Source organism: Abramis brama (genome assembly GCF_963993115.1).
Source record: "Abramis brama genome assembly, chromosome: 20".
Taxonomy (NCBI): domain Eukaryota; kingdom Metazoa; phylum Chordata; class Actinopteri; order Cypriniformes; family Leuciscidae; genus Abramis; species Abramis brama.
Window position 1 is genome coordinate 13752592 of NC_139982.1, and position 20375 is coordinate 13772966.

Sequence of the window (20375 nt, forward strand, 5' to 3'; positions counted from 1 at the left end):
AATAGAAAAGTGTCTGCAGTCCATTTGTAGTCTCAGACAAAGGGGCTAAGAGGGTGAGCGGGGGAAATCGATGCTTTTGCAGGGGAGATCAATCATGGGGCCGGCAGGCTGATAAAAATCAATGTGAAGTGAGGACCATGGGTTGTTTTTCAATAGGAGACAGTGCATTATGAACTGCAAACATAGAGACAGTAACCAGGGTGGACTAGCTTGTTTCTCAGGAGAGAGCCTGCAATGACTTCTGAATCTGGGGTGTAAGCCAGAGATGGTTTTGGAGTCAGATGGCATCCTTACAGACCACCCATAGTCTGTTCACTGACACATACTGCAAACAAAAATGGCTGTACAATTAGCAACTAGCATACACAAACATACAAATAGGGCCTGTGCATGTTCATCTGTGGTATCTCTACAATTGTTCATGGACAGACACCGGTGTCCTATTAGTTTTATCCAAGCTGGTCTATTATTGTGGTATTTCAATTTGCCACATTTAAAACGAAACCTTATAAGTGAACAGTTGCAAGTCACTATGTCAGTCAGATTGTTTCTTCACACAAAATGGATGAAAATTCATGCTGATAGTCTCTGAGACAACTGTTTATTAGAATACACAAAAAACAGTTCTTTTAAAGTCCTCCTGTGGGGAAAATCAAACTTTTAATGTTGTTTATATGTCTATGTGGTGTTTTTAATAGGCTTTAAGACAAACCATGAGCAAATTCATAAGTCAACACCATTGCTGAGTATTTTCTCTTTAAAACTGCAGTGAAACAAAGACAGTCTAAAAAAAAACGCAGTTTGAAATCGCTGGTGTTTCTGACATCACAAACGACCTTGTAACCAATCAGATCAACGTGTGATTGTCAACAAGTGGATCTCTGAGCTGGAGTGAGTGAGTGGAGGCGGGGCTAATTTGCATATTCATAGAGCTGCGTATACTAAATGAGTCAAGGGTGTAGAGTTATATTCAAGCTATTTTAAGGCATGAATAATTTTTTCTCAAGGAAAAGAACGCTTAAATATGTACTTTAAACAAGTCAATTCACTCGGCGGCCATTTTGTTTATGCCCCCAGACAGCTATTTCTAGTCTAAGTACAGCATTTACTTGAATGTGGAAATGTGGACATCTTCAAAAGTCTTTGTCATACGTACACTGCAAAAATTCTTTTGAGCTTTAGTTGTTTGTTTGCAAGTAATTTTAAGTTGTTTTTTTTCTTTCAACTTAGCATGTTAAGTTTTCATTGCCTCAACTAGTTTGTAAGTTGAACGACAGATCAAACGATAGACGCTGGTTCGTCAGCCATCTTCTGCGCAAATAATTTTCACAATTGTCAAATTTGGTAAGTAAATGTTTTGTTCTTAATGGTTTAAAAAAGTTAAAAACTTTTTTTATAGTTTATGTTTCAACAGGAAACGACTCAATTTCAATGGAGTTTTGGGTTAGCATGTTGCTAAGCTGACTGCACGTGACTGAAAGAAACATAAGCCCTTTTCACACAGCACGATGATCCCGGCAAATTGCCGGGAAATTGCCAGAATGCTTTCTGTGTGAACGCAAACACGACCCGGGATTGATTCCGGCATCGATGCCGGGTTGGGGATCTAGTAACATTGCCGTGTTCAGTCCCGGAACGCGTGCTGTGTGAACAAAAGGCGTAATAATGCTGTGTCGTAGTGATGACGCTGAAGCTGGGATCGTTCGCCAGCTGTGAAACGGTACGTAAAAGAGATGCGCGGATGGGCTATTATTTCATCCGCAACCGCATCACAAAACTCATCATCCGTCCGCCATCCATCCGCACCAACGTTATTGACCAATTTTCAAAACCGCACCCGCCCGCCATCCGCTGATTGGGCGATGCAAGGCGCTGCTGATGACAGCCGCGAGACTTTCATTTGATTGGTTCAACCGCCCGCCAACCGCCCGAATTTAATTAAAATATTATTTTTCGTCACGTCATCCGCCCGATCCGCGGTTTATCCGCGGAGTCCGCGGCTGTAACTGCCAACCGCGCATCTCTAGTACGTAAAATCGCAGCTCATAAGCAAACTTGAGACGCTGCTGAGACATTACAAGTCACATCGATGTCACGTGTCTTTACGGGATTTTTACGGGTCGTGTGTGAACGCACTCTCTGATTCCGGAAAATCACTGGCAGTGTGAATGAACCAAAATCAAACGAACCCGGGTCAAACCCAGGATCACTTTATCCGTGTATTTTCCGGAATCTCTGTGTGAAAGGGGCTATAAAAACACATCTCCCACAGTTACATTATATATACATACTGGGTTATACAAAACTATTTTAAGTTTTTCCTCTCAGTATTCTTATTGAATAATTCAATATATTTTTATATTTATGACATTTTTCTTGTCTCCATGTAAGATTTATTGTTTTACTGAGCATATGATGCTGTGAAAGCAAGGTATTGTAGGAGTAAGGAAGGCCACCTTTTGGAAATGCCTTTGCAATGTAAGCGCGTCTGCGATGTTGCCTCCGTAGGCAACTAACTAGGTCTTGCAACAGAGTAACTGTATCGCCTTACCTTGAGCTCTAAAATGATTCAGGTGTTGAAAAAAATTGTGGTTAACCAAGGGGTATTTGTTGAGATGGTTCAGAGATCAAGAACTTAGTGGTAGACTGCAGAGAATTAAGATACTCAAAGTTGAGTCTGTTGAACTTTAAGTCTGAAAAGTCAAGAATATAAGGTGGACTGAAAATGATAATTCAGTAACCGGGGATGCATTCAGCTTGACAACTTGAACCGAAGGTGAAAAAAAAAAATCCAGAGATAGAAGCAAGAGGTGGAGGTGGACACTGATTATGCTATGACTTTGTGTGGGTGGACAAGAAATGCAAGCAACCAATGCCATTTCCCAGACACATACTGCATGATTGAGGTGTAATTTAGGTGGAACAAACTGTGTGGCAATAGTTCAGGGTTTATTAAATATTTAAAAATAAATAATCACATTTAATAATAGTATTTCATTTAATATTAAGGTTTGGGGGTCTTTAAATAACGCAATTACTAAATCTATGTAAAATGACACATATTTTATTAATGTAGCTCACAGGCGAGATATAATTGCATATAACGCATAATCAGAAAGATTTAGTATGAGCAGTTAAAAGAGTAGCAATCCGCAAATGTTGTTCAGTAGTGAGACAAAACAAAAGAAAAAAATGTAACAATGAGAAACATGCTTTCTTTGAAATGTAAGGGAAAAACATGAAAGCATGCAGCTGTCCCACAGGAATGAAAGACAGTGCAGACCTTAAAAACATGCATGCAATGGCAGAGCAAAGGAGCGAGGGAAAAATAAACGATTAAACTGAGATTTTCACATCATTTATTCATCATGCTGAAGGCCTCAGTGCTGCAAGGCTGCCAAATCTCATGTCAACGTTTCTTTGCCTGGTACTTCAAACAAGTGAGACTACCAGAAAAAAAATATCCTTTACTATTTTAGTATCTTTAGAGAGCTTTTTTATTTTCTGCTCTTGTTAAACTTTCCTGGATAAGGCAACGGTGTTAAATCATTAGCATCTCCAGCTCTGTGTGTGGTGGTTCAATCTATTGACTTTGGTCATGCTGAAAGATAACAAATACTGTGTGTATAGTCTTAATAGCTATATAAGTAATCTATAATAAAAGTAGCTCTAACCCTTATACTAAATAAGGGTGTAGAGTTACATTCAAGCTATTTTAAGGAATTAACCTTTAAATATGTGATTTTGGTGATTAAATGTGAGTTTTAAGGGATAAAATGATTGACTACACGGCGACTTTAAGCAGCACAACTGTTTCCAACATTGATAATACCAATAATAAACATATTACTTAAGCAGCAAATCAGCATATTAGAATGATATTTGAATTAGATGAATTAGAAAATCTTGTGACACTGTAATGATGCTGAAAATTCAGCTTTGCATCACAGGAATAAATTCCATTTTAAAATATTTTAAAATCTAAAAAAAATTGTTAAGTTGCAACAATATAATATAAATATAAATGTTTTTTATTGTATTTTTATTATTAAATAAAAGCACTGAGCAAAATATGAAGAGTTCAGATGCAAAAGCCTCTAAGTGCCATCTGAAATTTTCTTCTAGAATGATAATTTTTATCAAGCTCGTATATTTAAGTTCAGTAATTTCACTTAAATGGCAATGAAAATTACCTATGAATTGTCATTTAAGTGAAATTACTGAACTTAAATATAGAAGCTTGATAAAAATGATCATTCTAGAAGAAAATTTCAGATGGCACTTAGAGGCTTTTGCATCTGAACTCTTCATATACTTCTTTCAAAAACCTAACCTTTGCTTAAGCTTTCGAACTTAAAACTTGTTTAACGCTTTTTGAACTTAAGCTTACCTACCACAAGATTTTGAAGAATATTGTACTTGTACCAATACTTGGAAGACAGTGTAACTATCCTGAACATTTCAGTTATGGCACATTAGCTTAAAACAAGCTCTTGTAAAGACTCTTCACATCTCTGACAGAGTCATCACCAAAGCTTGAGCCTTAATCATTGACCTTGTCCTCTGGCTAAGCCTGAGAACCTCTTCAGAGAAGGCAGAGCCCATGAGGATCCCCCCACCAGGGCCCTAAAGTAAATTGGTTTCAGTGCCTCAATCCCGTCCTCATTCTGGTCATGAATTAGAGGAGGAATAGGGCTATCTGGGGTGCCTGCAAGCCACCGAGCTTTCATACACAGCATAGTTTGACACGAGAGCTGCCTTCTCTGTCCCCCAGGAACCTCCTGGACGACCTGTGCTGTCCTTCCCTGGGTTTAGCCCATTAGAATGAAGAACGAGTCTGAATCACGAGGAGCCGATCAGCCCGGGGGTCCAATGCATTCTGTGACCTTTGAAATAACCCCCAGTAAGGGGTCAATCAGAGCCAGTGACATCTCACAATTCCTCATTCTTGCTGATAAATTGGAGACTTCAGTATAAACAGATGGGATAAAGGAATATAGGGCACCTAAGACGCAGAAATATTTTCAGAGCAAAAGAATGAACGAGAAAGAGGGGGTCATTGGTTTGCTGTCATTGGTTAAAGCACTCCAATCTTCTCAAATCATTTCTCTAGAATGAATCAGTTATTCCTAGATCTACTACTAGAGTGCAGCGGAAAAATCTTTTTCTGCCCTGTGGCATGTGGGTTTGTGTAGAAACAAGATTGCATCAGATGCTGAGATAGATCCGTCATCATAGTGCTTTTGAATTAACCGGGGTGGAACGCACATGCAAGACATATTACACATTTTAACATCTAAAATATAGCTTTTATGTTTGTTAAAGGCCCTCATGTTATGCAGTTGAAAAACTGAGGTGCTGTTGAAAATGTTGCCCCGCTCTGGTTTCCTCGACAATCTACTTCCAAATTTTTAAAACAATGTTATATATTTTGATGACTTGTCCACTTAAATCATCCCAAATGTTTCCAACAATGTTTAAATCCTCCAGAGATTTTAACCAGTGTAATGGCCTGTGTCATTGCGTCGGCTGTCAATGACATCATATCCGCATTACCTTTGAATTTCCGGATTTACTTCCATAGAAACCATGAAGACGCTTTAATATATTATGCGTTTTATTAGACAGGTAAGCAACTGTTTGGATACTTTTATCGACAAAACTCATCATTGTTATATAGTTAAACACGGTTAGTCTTATTGTTTGTATCTCTTGTTTTCTTGATTTAGCTTCCACAAGTAACATGTTTGTATCATTACTCAGAGACTATTTTGTCAAATGGCTAACAGCACAATCAGAAAGAGCTTTATTTGTAGTAACCGTAATACAGCATTTTCTCCACTATACAATATTTAAAAATGAATTGCATTCCATTTAGCAACAAGTCATCCAGCTTTTATTAAAATGATATTCTAATATCGATCTAGCTTACTGCAGTGTGCAACAAGTGTCTCATAGCAAACGCACAGAGTAATGATAACAACTTTCAACACACTCAAACGTATTTAGTACGATTGTTTTGACCAAGTAAAACGGCTCTGCATTACACACTTTTAATTCGTCAAATAAAGTGACCTGTGTGAGTAGTAATTCAGCACTCGCGGCTGTTTTATTAGAATAAAATAAAATAATGTGAATTTAAGTGATTAAACAAAGTTCAAGTTCAGGAAAGAAGGAACTCAGACATTAAACGTAAGTTTAATCGTAAAATAAACAACAAAACAAAGAGTGGCACTAGCGGACGACTGCGGCATTTAAGCATAATAAAACGTAAACTCTTCAAGCTCTCAGCTCCGCCCTGCTTCAAATCACAGTAACTTTAATAAACCTTAAATACATCAGCTCATCCATGAGCATGATTTCTGCCTGAGTCCCATCGGACTGCTTTCCATCAGCCGTGGAGATGAAGACGACAACTCCCATGATTCCACGCTCATTCACGGCGTCATCACCAAGCTACGCCTTTGTTATTGTATTAAAAAAGCAACCTCTAGTGGCGAAACTTACATTATGTGCCTTTAATTTGAGCTAGAAACTGCAGTGAACTGTAAGAATAGGTGCATTTTTGGAGTCTTGTAGAAATGTATATATAGAGGCACATTTTTACAATGAGCCTAGGTTGTTAATACCTTATACCTTTATACTTTTTACTACCCTTTTCCAAGTCTGTTTCAAATTATTTAAGACATCATTTTAAATCTCTATCCACAAAAAAACCCCACAATTTAAACAGTTACATTTAAACAAAGCCTATTGAACCCCCATGACCTAATTATCCTCTTTCCCACAGCACAGCTATTAAAATGTAGTTTTTTAGCATTTAGGCAATTAGTAAGACCTATTGGTATATATGTAAAGCTCATTAAGAGGTGTCTCTTGGCCCCATATGAGCCTTATTGACCTCACAGCAGACAGGCTCAGATATTGATTTAACACGTCATCTGTGCTGGCTAAAACTATATTGACTGCATGGTTGCCTTTAACCGCCACTGACGATGATTGACTAACTACTTTTACAGCAGTGTGCTTGAGGAAGACTGCCTGCTTACAGCAAAGGGCAACCTAAAAGCATAAGTTTATTAATTGGGCGGGCTGGAGCTGGAAACATCGGTCAATGCCAGAGTGACAGATGGTGTGGCAGGCCACCCCATTGCCCGTAAAGCATAAGCAAGGCTGAAGAGCTTTATTTTTATGCCAACAAGTTTTAACAGTCAAGCCCAAAATATTCACTGCAAAAAGCTTTGAGTGGGTGAAAAGACACCAAAGTAATTAAAATCTGGTTAACCCTGAACATCAGCTTCCATTTCAGGAAATCACCTGAAATTCTCTCAACAGAACCAATGATTTGTCCACGTAATGCACACAACCGTAGACATGTTGCACAAGGACATGAAAAACTGGGAGAAATTAGTGATTGTGATTTGGTTGTAGTGACAGTCTAACAGTTTTGTGTGGGGTGACATTAAAGGATTAGTCTCTGGACTCAAACTCTAGAAGAAAAAGACTCATCAACCATCTCCCTTGTGCCCTTGAGGAAGGTGCATTTTGGTCCAGATGGATGGTGTCCAAGGAGATCTATATTACCTAGAGAAAGCAATCCATTAGGATAGTTGTTTAGCTTCCGTGGAAGTACTTTCCAAAGTATGAGATTCAAAAATATATAGTAACATATAGTATGGTATAGTAACATATAAGTAAAGTATAGTAAATCATGTGATATTGTCATGCCCAAAATGTATAGCTTCTATGTTCTACAATCTTTTAGTATTACTGTGAAGGATGCTAAAAAAAAGAGTTGTGGGTTAAGTCCCAACTATTAGGTAACCCATAATCTGAGGATTTAGTTTGGGGTGTCGGATGTCATGCAGAGTTTAGCTCCAACCCTAATTAAACACACCTGAACCAGGTAATCAAGGTATTTATAAGTGTTAGAATCTTTCAAGCAGGTGTGTTGGAGCTATACTCTGCAGGACTTTGGCACTCCAAGGGCCCTATTTTAACGATCTGAAACGCAAGTATCAAACACGAAACGCAAGGCTGTTGGCGGGTCTCGGGCGCTGTTGCTATTATGCTGGCGGGATAAATGACTCTTGCGCCCGACGCAAATCTAAAATGGGTTGGTCTGAAGTAGCTACAGGTGTGGTTTGGGCATAATTTGAAATAAACCAATCAGAGCGTCATCTCACATTCCCTTTAAGAGCAGGCACGCTTGTTCCATGGCGGATTGCTATTATAACGGCGGATTTGCCAGGCGCACGCAACTTACATGATGTAAAGGTGATTTCGCAGTCTTCAGAATTTTGTCTTGATGGACAACCCACTTTGTCAGGTGTCCTTATATATGTGTCTTGCCACTATTTGTCAAACAGGTTTGATCCGTCATTACTACAATTAGCCTGAATAATTTGGGTAAATGTGTAAGCTAGATTTATGCCTATTTTTTCACATCTTCATGGACACCACAATGATTTCCCTCATGTGGAATATTTTTCCTTGCTTTGCTGAAATTAAATGTCTTTAACTGGAAATGTTCCGTTAACTCTGCTAAACTATAATTACTAAAACTGAAACTGAAACTAAATATATAAAAACTAAATAGAAATGTGTTCACAAAATAAAAACTAAACTAAAACTAACAAAACCATTAATGAAACTAACTAAAACTAAACTGAAATTTATAGGAAATTTTAAAATGATATTAAAATAAAAACTAATTTAAAAATGGACAACTATAATAACCTTGCTTTAGACCATTGGTTCCCAACCTGGGGTCCCCCAGAGTTCACAGGGGGGGCGCGGGAGCGGATATGCTTTGAGGTGAATAAAGATGCATAAAATGTTCCACTAATAATTTTATATAAAAATATTTTTTCAAAGTTTTTAAAAAATCATATGCTTACAATGCCGATTTCAATTACAATTTCGTTATTTCAAATGTAGGCGCGTTGCGCGTGGCAAGCGCGCTCATAATGTAAGAGACGCCGCCTTGACCACAACATTGCCCAACATCAAATGGCAAACGTAAATGCAAGCGGAACGAAACTGCTCGTTATTGTGTGGTTGATGGACCGTTTATCAGTTTGGACCAGTTCAGCGCGAGCCGATCGCGAACATGCGACACTGTTACTACACAGCGCTAAGAGATCCAGTAAAGAAAGCATTTGAATTCGCCACAGAAGAAGTAATAACATCGCTGCGAGATCTAGTGACAAACATTCACATTTCTCCGTTATTACCGGATCAAACAGCGCTGACGTGGAAACCAGGAAGAAACATTGTGCCATGAACTATCCAGTGTCCACAGATCTGCAACATTCACCATGGATTTACTGTAGTAACACTAACTGCACCTATGGAAGTTTGGCAGTAGTAGGCTATAATGCCTTCAAGTAACATTACATCGGTTTTATTTTTAAATTATGAATACAATTGCTGCCCTCAAATGTTAATCTGAAATAAAATAAACCTTTGTTTATAACTACTACAATATTACATTTATTTTTTTCCAAAGAGCTGTTTTGTTTTATATGCTCATAAGAAGAGTCAATTATAGCTCTAGAATTGCTCAAAGTAAAAAAAAATATCATACTTTATGATGTTAGTTTTAATATAAAAAAGAATAAAAAAAATGAAATCAAGGAAATTTCTCTGGCATTTCTTTCTTTTTGCTGTATCAAAAACGTGAAAGTGAACCGTGACACCCCTAATATATATTATATATTTATATATATATATATATATATATATGGGGGGGGGGGGGGGTCACGTTTTGTTAAATATGTACATAGGGGGGGGGCTCCAAGGAAAAAGGTTGGGAACCACTGCTTTAGACTAGGTTTTTCCTGGTCTGTGGCGGAATTGTTTTCTGGAACTGCAAAATAGCACCAGGGAACGTTTGCGCCGGAACACGCCTCCTCTTTTCGCTGAACCGCCCCCGGGAGCGTGAGTTCATTCCCTAATTTACCGACGTGCGTCTGTGGAGGGAAAAGTCCGCTGTGCGTCAGGTGCAAAATAGGAATGATACATGCGTCGGTGTACAAATTCAATTGCGCTGGGTGCAAGATAGGGCCCCAAGAGTGCTTTGATCTTCCTTTAATCTCTACCTTGAGATAAACATTCTTCTAACTTGAACGCCTACACCTTGTCTTGAGGACAAATCTGAGTACATTACCTCAAGTTTCCTAGCTGCTTCTCTCCCATGTAAATCTTGACTTTCAGATTAATTTGGTCTTTCTTGACTCCCTGCATCTCCACTGCCTCTGCAGCCATAAATATTGTAGGAACTGCTTGTGAACCAGGAAACCACCCTACACCACAAATTCTGGTTGTGGTAGACATTTAAATGATCAAACGCGGTTAGCGCCTAAGTGGACTATTATTTCTTCTAGAGCCCAGTGGCATCATCAACCATTAACAATTGCATGGATTTGTAGGCAATAATAAGAAGACAGTGGCAACAGACTGAGTGGAACTATTGTCCATTTGCCTGGAGACAACAAACCAACTTTGTTCTGTTGGGGTGTATAAGGTTTATCCAGTACTCGACAAAGTGAGTAGCTCTTCAGATGTCTTGTTGTGACAGATATTGACAGAAACGCTGAGCTCATGTACAAGGTTTCACCTGAAAGAAGTCCTGAGGGTCATTAAAATGGATGATCACCACAACTGACCTCCAATCCAGCACTGTCACAGTGCTGCCACATCAACCCTTGGAGATATTTTCAAAGGCAAGAGTAAGGTCAAAAGAGTAGAACAGATATATAGTGTCATCATTTACCCTTGTCCTTCCAAACCTGCATTACCTTCTTTCATCCGCAAAAGCCAAAAGGAGAAACAAATGCTCCTGCTCTATTCCTTACAAGGGAACCAAATAGTGACCATCCACTGTCAAGCTCCAAAGAGGAAGGGAGTAAAGCACACAAAGTCATAAAGACTACCCTCATGACACTTCTTTTATTCACTCCTTTTATGTTCCGCTGAAGAAATAAAGTGATATGGGGAACAGCAGTGGTGTGGGAAATTTACAGAACTTTCATTTTTGGGCGAACTATTCCTTTAAAATTATGTGTTATGCGAGCTATTCAAAGAAGTCTAAAGGAAGAGAAGCCTTTGAGTTGAGGAGAATTGGGAGAATGTGACTAAATGAGTATACACATATAGGCAAAGCTATTAATTAGCTCTCAGGCAAGCTTGTAAATCACTACATCCTTAAATTACTGTATATATATATATATATAAAAAGTATTTCCCTCTAATTCAGTCTCTGGTGTGCTCTGGAATGGAGTCCACATGTCTCTGGTATTTTACATTCAAATCTGACATTTTAGATATCACAGACTTTCTGACAGCCTGTCAGGACACACATGGTACAGCTTGAAGAATTTTGTTGGACTATGAGAACAAAGATTGTCTAATAACGTATGAGATATATATAGAGAGTCCAAAAGAGTCCAACACATCCCCACACACACAAAAACAATACCCAGTTCTCTTTACCTTGAGTCTATGTTATTGGCGTAAGGTTGGAAATGTTCTCACAGCACAGCAGTGTACGGAGTATTCTGTGTTACCATGGAAACCAGTATCTGACAATTCAATGCTATAGATCCTACAGTGCTTTGCTAAAGGATTAGTAATATTAATTCATTTTTATACAAATTCACAGCAAAAATGTAATGTGGCATTGGTTTGAGTCACATCTACAGGTGCATTGTAATTAGAATTGAATAGATTAGTAAATGAATTAAATCTAAGCGAAAAAACATCAATGGACATATTCAAACTTACTAAATATTAGACTAAAAGTGCCATAGGACTAAATGTTTGCAAATACAGTATGCAGTTAACCGGTTTGCTATTTTAACAGTGGAATAAAATGTGCCAATTATTACTGTATATTAAATTGTAATATATTAAACAGTTATGTTAGTTATACAATATTTTTGTTTGTAATATTTTTAGAAGACATTTGAAAATGTTTTATGCAGTACCATCATGTACTCATCTTCATGTACATTTACAAAAATATTTAAGTTCGTCTGAAAAATATTTACTGTATGAAGTTATGAAAGCAGATGAACTCTGTACACCTATTTCAATTATTTAAAAAAATATATAATCAAAGAAATGTATTAATATTCTAAAGGTGAACATTGTATTATTAAATTATGAATTCTAACTAAACACTTTTCAAACTTCTGGTCATAACTCTACATCATTCTTAATCTTCTGACTGAAAGAAAACTGCTTAAGGACAAACTTGTTCGTGTAGAGCCAGTGTGTGACATTGAGATTATGAAGCAGAACTAAACAGCAGTAATGTATTCACAGCACAGCACAGCAATGATAGATTTATCTCCACACACATAAATCACTCCACCAGCACAGCATCTGTCACAGACTCTCTGTTTGTCCACATCATCTTCTGCAATCTCCATTCCATTATGACTTGATAAATCCTTCCCTCACAGCTTTAAAGCTATAGAATTAAAAAACCTATGCTGTGGTTTGTCAAACGCAATTTGCTTTTGAGTGTTGACATATTTCCTATTAAAACAGGATTCATAAATCCTACAAATTAAAGGAATAGTTCACTCAAAAATGAAAATTATCCCATCATTTACTCATCCTTAAGCCATCCTAGGTGTATTCGACTTTCTTCTTTCAGCCGAAAACAATAGGAGATACACTATATTGACAAAAGTTTTGGGGCGTCTGCCTTTACATGCACATGAACTTTAATGACATCCCATTTTTAATCCATAAGATTTAATATGGAGATGGCCCACCCTTTGTAGCTATAACAGCTTCAAATCTTCTGGGAAAGGATTTTCATGAGGTTTAGGAGTGTGTTTATGGGAATTTTTGACCATTCTTCTAGAAGCACATTTGTGAGGTCAGGCACTGATGTTGGACGAGAAGGCCTGGCTCTCAGTCTCCGCTCTAATTCATCCCAAAGCTGTTCTATTGGGTTGAGGTCAGGACTCTGTGCAGGACAGTCAAGTTCCTCCTCACCAAACTCGCTCATCCATGTCTTTATGGACCTTGCTTTGTGCACTTCGCTCTACGCTCTGTTCTTGAGCTAATCTGAAGGCCACACAAAGTTTGGAGGTCTGTAGCTATTGACTCTGCAGAAAGTTGGCGACTTCTGCGCACTGTGCGCCTCATCATGCGCTGACCCCGCTTTGTGATTTTACGTGGCCTACCACTTCGTGGCTGAGTTGCTGTTATTCCCAATTGCTTCCACTTTGTTATAATACCACTAACAGTGGTATATTTAGTATACCATTCCATTCCACGGTTAGTATTCCAACCGTGGAATATTTGGTAGTGAGGAAATTTCACGAATGGACTTATTGCACAGTTGGCAACCTCTAACGGTTCCACGCTTGAATTCACTGAGCTCCTGAGAGCGACCCATTCTTTAACAAATGTTTGTAGAAGCGTCTGCATGCCTAGGTGCTTGATTTTATACAACTGTGGCCATTCAATGATTTGGAGGGGTGTCCCAATACTTTTGGCAATATAGTGTATGTTAAATAATATCCTGGCTCTTCCCAGCTTTTTAATGGCATTGAATAGTGCCCGAGTTTTTGAAGCTACAAAAAGCACATCCATCCATCATAAAAGTAACCCATACGACTCCAGTGGGTTGGGTGATGGGTTTTTGAAAGCAAATTATCCATATTTAAAACTTTATAAACTATGACCACTGGCTTCTGGCAACAACTGTACGCGTTCACGAGAGAGTCGAGTTCTGGCGGAAGGGTTACCTCTGACCCAACGTATGAAATAGTGTAAACTTAAGTTAGAATTGACGAACGCGGAAGCCCAGAGAAGAGAGCAAAACAAAACTCTGGTCACGAATTAGAAGTCTAAAATGAGAAGTTTTAAAGAACTCGACTCGCCAGAACTCGACTCTCTCGTGAACGCACGTACGGGCGTTGCCAGAAGCCAGTGGTTTAAATACAGATAATTTGCTAACAAAAACCCATCACTTCACTTCAGAAGACATTTATTAACCCACTGGAGTCGTATGGGTTACTTTTATGATGGATGGATGTGCTTTTTGTAGCTTCAAAAACTCGGGCACTATTCAATGCCATTACAAAGCTGGGAAGAGCCAGGATATTATTAAACAAACACTATATTGCCAAAAGTATTGGGACACCCCTCCAAATCATCCAATGGCCACAGTTGTATAAAATCAAGCACCTAGGCATGCAGACGCTTCTACAAACATTTGTGAAAGAATGGGTCGCTCTCAGGAGCTCAGTGAATTCAAGTGTGGTACCGTTAGAGGTTGCCACCTGTGCAATAAGTCCATTCGTGAAATTTCTTCTATTATTGGGGCTATTCAATGCCATTATTAAGCTTGGAAGAGCCAGGATATTATTTAATATATCTCAGATTAGTGTTCGGCTGAAAGAAGAAAGTCATATACACCTAGGATGGTTTGAGGGTGAGTAAAATAATGAGATAATTCTCATTTTTGGGTGAACTATTCCTTTACTTTTTGTCAACCTGTACACTAGCATATAACTTCAAAGCTAGCAGATATGGACTAAAAGTCACAAAAATCTCTTTTTGCTTAGTTTATATTGATATATGGCCGTGCAAACTGATTTCATTTGACACTGAGGGTTTATTGGTCTGGTAATGTGGAGAGCATTTGGACTAGCTTGTGTGTGACACTGTGCTTGAGATGAAAGGTGCTAAAAGCCAGGTCCCTCTGTGCTGTGGGAGGAACGGAAATGCAGCGAAGGCTCTTTTGAGAAACATCTTGGATAAGCGCAAAGTCCATCAATCATTTAAGCCAGTATGAACTGTATCATATTCCCGACAGTATATTCTCATCTTTTAGAGGTTGAAATGACCTGATATGTCCTCAGTAAATGACATAAAGTCAACTTTTTTTTAAGGATGCATCCATGTACTAAAAGAGCTTCTTGCAAAAAGTGGAGTGCAATTCTTATTTTCACAGACAGAAACAGTTCAACATCGACCCCAGCATGATTGACATTCCTTTTGCTGAAATTAAGGCTGCACGACTTTTAAAATCACGTTGAGATCACTTCATAGATTCTGCATCTTCACTAAGAATTCAGTTCGCTTTTGCATTCACACTGCAACTGAATTTGAAAGTGGATTCAGATCTCTTTCTGGTCTCTAGTCTACTATTCTTCAAAAGAGTGGTGATTAAAGCAAAACAGGATATTTATTTAAAAAGATTATTTAACAGCCCTGGTAATAATTAAGTATGTATTATGGAAATAATAGACGTTAAAAGAATATACATGTGATCGGACACTTAATTCGTTATTTGGTTCCCCTGGAAACATTTCCGTTGTGGTCTGTGTTATTTGCAGCGCGTTTCTGTATTTGGTTGTGTTGTGAGTATTCAACGCATTCTCATCCTTGGGCGTCATAATACTGACGCTTTTGACATTTCGTCTACATCGAACGCACATGGCACCCTTCAGCGTCAATATGAGACGCACAGAGCTTTGTTAGGTTATGGGTAGGTTTAGGTCTGGTGTAGGGTTAGGGTTAGACCGCTAGGAGGCGCCTTCTGGCCCATTTCTATCTGCGTCTCATATTGACGCTAAAGGGTGCCATGTGCGTTCGATGTAGACGAAATGTCAAAAGCGTCAATATATGACGCCCTAGGATGAGAACGGGCTGGAGTATTTGGAGCACACGTGTGTTGTGAAACTGATGAAGATGTTTTCTTAATTTGCGGGTGTTTTTTTCTATTTGCATGTGTTTTCTTCAGTTGCAGCGCGTTGAGCTCTCTCGGCCACCGTACTTAAGTGTTAAAAAAACTCATGAAATTGTACTCTCTTAAAGTACACTTAAATGGCCTTTTATTTCATTAATATTATATTATCTTCAGGTACAGTTTTTTGAAGTATACACTACAAGTGTATATTCAATAGAATTAAGCACACTTCTTTTTAAGCCCTGTAATTCTTTTGAAATGTTGCATTTTTGGTTAAACAATCTTACGGTGTTTTCGTCCTCCTGGCTGTTGCTGGCATCTTCGTTTTTGTGGTACTTGTCTGATGAACGCGAGTCTCTCTTACGGCTGGTGTCAGTTCCCTCGATTGGCCTCTCACCATCTGTAAATGAGACAACGACCGCACACATTCAGTTTATATTTCATCAGCAGTATTATTGGTTCTATATCATTACCATTTATATTGCATACAGCACACTGAAACTATGAGCTGTCATTGTAGAGGCTCTTCTGAGCAGTTTTAGATAATTCTCAGAGAGAACTCATGGAAATGGCTACAGCTGGGGTGCAAAATTAACACTTGCCAAATGCCAAATGCAAATAAAATTGCCTTTGGCAAGAAAATGAATAAATAAACACCCTCATCCACCTGGATGCCAGCAGCTGTGTAGGCACGTATTATGAAAAATGCCTGAAGAAGCTGTTTGACCAAAATGTTGTTTATCAAAAAATATTTGCAAGCTACAACACTATGATTGCTTTTTTTGTATTATTTTCACTATTTTGGAGAGGAATGCTACTGATCATTTAGCCATTTTGCTTATTGACTATAAGCATAAGATCTGATCCACATAACAGCTTTTTCAGAAAGGAAGTTCCTTCATTGTTTTGACATCCTAAGACCAGTTAGCCTTTAACTTTTATAGGAATTGCAGCATAATGCACTTGGGTGACATGAATTAACCAAGTAAAAAGGATAATAGTACTCCACTAACAAAAAGTCCAGCAACTTACATCTTGGAAAATGTGGTTTTCAGTGTTTTAACAAGAAAGTGGCCTTGTGTCACTGACGACAGGCCAAATAACTAGCAAGTAAATGATGCAGCGAGCGACACAATTTCTGTGTGATCTTTCTGTAATACTGAGTAATTTACATTTCAAAGTAAATTAAGAACATTTTCTTTTTATATTGTGTAATGCATAACTTGCATTCCAACCTTCCAGTTCTCGCTCCAGGCAAAAATAACACAACTCTGCTACCATGCAGCTAACACACTCTGGTCTGCGTCGCAAACACAGACAAGCTAAGTGCTGCAAACAATGAAGCATACCAGAGCTGTTATACTAAATACCCAACCTAGGCTCATTGTAAAAACGTGCATGTGGGCACATTTCGGCGAAATTATATTATGTTGCTTCTTGCATGTTTTGCAACACATTCAAATTTAAATGTCCAGTGAGTGGGACTAAAAACATTTTCAGTTTATCCAAAACGGATAAGTGTGAATCTAGCAACATTTGGGTTGTCGTATGTATCACGGCAGTTCGAAAATTAAATGTACCACCTGCATCAAAACCCTACCCTAAACCTAACCGACAGTTTTAACAGAAGCAAACTTGAGATAAACACGCTTTTGTTGAAGCATCCATGCCATTTTAGCTTGCTTCCACAAGTTTTGGAATCTTTTTGTTGTGATGCAAGGTACTTATACAAGAGCAAATCTGCCCCAGGAGAGCTATTGAACAGCCATAAGGAGCTGGTTACATAATGCAAATGTCAAAATGTTTTATTTTACAAACAAAGAACTATGGTAAAAGTGTTTTGAGGTCATAACATAGTACTATGCACTGAACAGTGTAAAAATAAGTCTTTATTAATCAATAATCTGCCCTTGTTATCATAATTTGTATGAAAAAAAAGGAAAAGTTTTTAAGGTTTTTTGTTTTACTGCCTCTAGTGTTCATTTCAGCTGAAAACTGCATTGAAATCTGAACATTGATTGAACATGAACACTGAACATGATTTATTTTGTCTCCTAGGTTGTACACACCAGCATTCTTGGAAAGATGTTCGGCCAATCAAACTGTTAATCAAACTGTATAAAGTAATGCAAAACATCATTTTTTAGCCTTTAAGAAATATTTACACTATGTCTAGTTATTTTCACCAGCATTTGTCAGATATGGCACTAAGATAATTTTAGACTGGCTACAATCCAGAAACCAGTGCCACTGGGTCAGTGACACACTTCAAGTGGATGGATTATGAGATTGTCCTCCATCGACTGCTATTAGGAAATGAGGATCACTCAGGTGGCATGGCAAAAAGCTAGAAGGATATACTTGGAGGTGTACTAACATCGACAGATGGATAACAGATATTTTCAGCAGTCAGACTAGGAGAGGGACTAAAAGGTAAATATGGCACAAAATCCGCCTTGACAGAAGCTCCTTATAAAAAGAAACTGCGTGTCAAGATAATAAAATATCATTGCATGAGTGTTATTGCCTGTGGGGTGATTATGAATTCTTTACAAACACAGTCACACATACTATGAGCTAAACAGTTTAACAAATGAAGTTGTACTGTAACCAGAGGGAATAAAGCTATAAAATATAATGAATGCTTCTCCTATAATAAAAGATTCTCTTGATAACTACTGATTATAGAGGAAGGGCAGTTTGTGGTCACCGCCTGGAGGTCTAGGAGACATTATGTTTACACTTGCATGTGCATAGATGTTTGTGTGAGCGTGTGTGTATAGGACTGTCACTGATAAATCGATAAAATGTAAGATTGGGCCAAATGCACAAATTGTAAGAGTGGGCCTCAAAAACTCATTTATTATTTTCATTTATTATCTTGTATAGTATCTTAGATATTACAGTGTTCTTTGACTTTATGCTAACACCTAGTGGTACGCCTGCAATATTATGCAAAAATAGAGAGTTTTTTTGTTATAGATTAGTGTACAAGTATAAATGTATTTGGTGATCCAAGATTTGCAAGTTATGCAAGTAGTATCTGGTCATGATTTCAACATGGCCGCCACCATAAAGGAGATCCTTTGAGTAGAATAAAACATCTTTTTCTTCACATTTGAGTTTACTTATTTTAAACATGTCTGTCAAAAGGACAATTCATTCTTTTAGATGTAAAGTTTCAAGGCAATGAGTATATGTGTACTACACTCGTCCTTTGACATCTATTCTCCTCAGAATGAGGTTTCAAATGTCAAATAGATAAAATAACAAAGGCAAAATCTATCGCAGGTATACAATTTCTGTGTCATGTAAGCGTTTGGAAAACGAAAGCCTGAGTTGCCGGGAAACTGTCAGGGCGACCCCAGGAATTAAAAACATGAGGATGAGCTTCAGTCACAGTGTGAGTCTCCGTATCCCACAAGGACTTTGTTGATGCAGTAGCAAAATAAGGGAAAATTGTATTTTGATTGTGGCTTTATCACTTCATTTATCACTTCACATTCTTGAATCTGTGAATTTCACAGTGAAAAAATACATATCGACTGAAATTTTAATGGTATCAATTCCAAATGGAAAGTGTCATACTCTCAATTAAGGGATATTAGCCTCAGAGAAACCAGCAGAAATGTAAAAAAAAAAAAAAAAGTGATTGGATTTTGAGCTCTTTTGCGTTTTACCCACTGGAGTCCCTCAGCATTTACCTGAAAAAGGTGTGGATACTGCGGATAAAATCAGTTTGCAAAATCATAGAGACACAGAACAAACACAGAAGCAAAACTTCAGAAAAACCTATATAGACACATGAGTCCAAGGTAGTGACGCAAAAAAAGAACCTATGAAATCAAATTCTAAATATTATTTATGTTTATTATTTATAATTTGTGTATATATTTCAATAGAGAGTACTCTGAATCAATTTAATTTGTCTCCATCTCATTTGTGATCATTCCATTTGGACACTTCAGTTATTTAAAAGATTCAATCCATCACACAATTGTGCCTTTGTGAAACACACAAGTCCAGTTTGTTTAAGGTGAACTGCCTCTACAATAAGTACTGTAAGTTGCTCTGGATAAAAGCGTCTGCTAAATGACTGTACTTACTGCACTGAAAATTGAATGCTCTCAGAACATTGTTATTTGTGCAAAGACACAATTGCAAAAATTATCAAATGCATGAACTGAACCAAGAAAACTAGCGTCAGACTTTGCTGTGCTATGGATCCGATCAATGATCTAAAAAATTCAGTAGTGGTCAGTTTTTTAACAAAGTTATAAGTGGAATTTTCCCATGACTTCCTTCTCTCTGTAGCTCGAGTGGTATACGCTAGCAACACCAAAATCAAGAGTTGGATTCCCAGGGAAAATGCAAAATTATATGTATAGCCAACTGTGCCTTGAAAGCACTGCAAGTCGCTTTGGATAACAGTGTCTTGGTTAAACATCATGCAGTTACATGAAAACTGATGGCTTGTGTAGCCTTCATAAACACACACTTCTCCCTGCAGAGTAGGAATAAGCACAGCTTGATATGCAGTTTATTTAACATTATAGAGCGGAGTCTTTGTGAGGCACAGTGGCATTTATGAGCTTGAACACAGTGTGTTCATGTTTCAAAAAAGAAAAATGGCTTTCTGAACTGGTTTCTCATC

The 20375-nt window shown here is 38.0% G+C and overlaps 1 protein-coding gene across 2 annotated transcripts in view; it reads right to left on the reverse strand.

Moving 5' to 3' along the window:
* b4galnt4a (beta-1,4-N-acetyl-galactosaminyl transferase 4a) overlaps positions 1 to 20375 on the reverse strand; it is a 169692-nt gene that overhangs the window by 110350 nt on the left and 38967 nt on the right. For both annotated transcript variants that reach the window (XM_084095454.1, XM_084095455.1), the window contains exon 2: positions 16009 to 16121. In XM_084095454.1, the coding sequence (XP_083951580.1) occupies positions 16009 to 16121 (113 nt within the window). The remainder of the gene's footprint in view (positions 1 to 16008; positions 16122 to 20375) is intronic.